This window comes from Fibroporia radiculosa (assembly GCF_000313525.1).
Source record: "Fibroporia radiculosa TFFH 294 genomic supercontigs, scaffold18515, whole genome shotgun sequence".
In the NCBI taxonomy this organism is placed as follows: Eukaryota; Fungi; Basidiomycota; class Agaricomycetes; order Polyporales; family Fibroporiaceae; genus Fibroporia; species Fibroporia radiculosa.
This window is the reverse complement of record NW_012133009.1, coordinates 3101-3525: the sequence shown is the minus strand read 5'-3', so window position 1 is coordinate 3525 and position 425 is coordinate 3101. Positions and strand designations below refer to the sequence as shown.

The 425-nt window shown below is 42.8% G+C and overlaps 1 protein-coding gene across 1 annotated transcript in view; it reads right to left on the bottom strand.

Annotated features, from left to right (window-relative positions):
- Window positions 1–275: 275 nt before the first annotated feature.
- Window positions 276–425, bottom strand: part of FIBRA_09241 (uncharacterized protein) — a gene marked incomplete at both ends in the record, with an annotated part of 256 nt that continues 106 nt past the window's right edge. Inside the window, 2 exons of the mRNA XM_012321560.1 lie at window positions 276–310; window positions 363–420. Of these exons, the coding sequence (XP_012176950.1) occupies window positions 276–310; window positions 363–420 (93 nt within the window). The remainder of the gene's footprint in view (window positions 311–362; window positions 421–425) is intronic.

Below are 425 nucleotides of genomic sequence, written 5' to 3'. Positions count from 1 at the left end.
AATAGACTTCACGAATGCTGAGAATGAATCTCGATATCAGGATGCCCGTCAATCTAGTAAAGTGAGCGTCCATCGAGCTGATTTCGAATAGTGAATGGTGCTCACGAATTCGCAATAAACGTCGTCGAACCTATCGTCGTCTGTGCTGGATTGAGTAAGAGACCAAATGCTACGGAAACATAAGGCGTACCTGGCTATTCAAGCTAATAATATCAGCAATATTGATGAATAAGATCGCTCTACGGTAGAATTATCCATGATTGCCAGTTAGCCGGTCAGAGACTGATGACAAACATGAATTGCAAGGTCCCTGTAATATATCCTTCAGTGTAGATTATGGTACAGCACGATGAATAGCGCACCATCCTTCTGGATGAGAATGAATAACTGGGAACCTCTGTGTTGTGATGAAGGGACTATCTGCA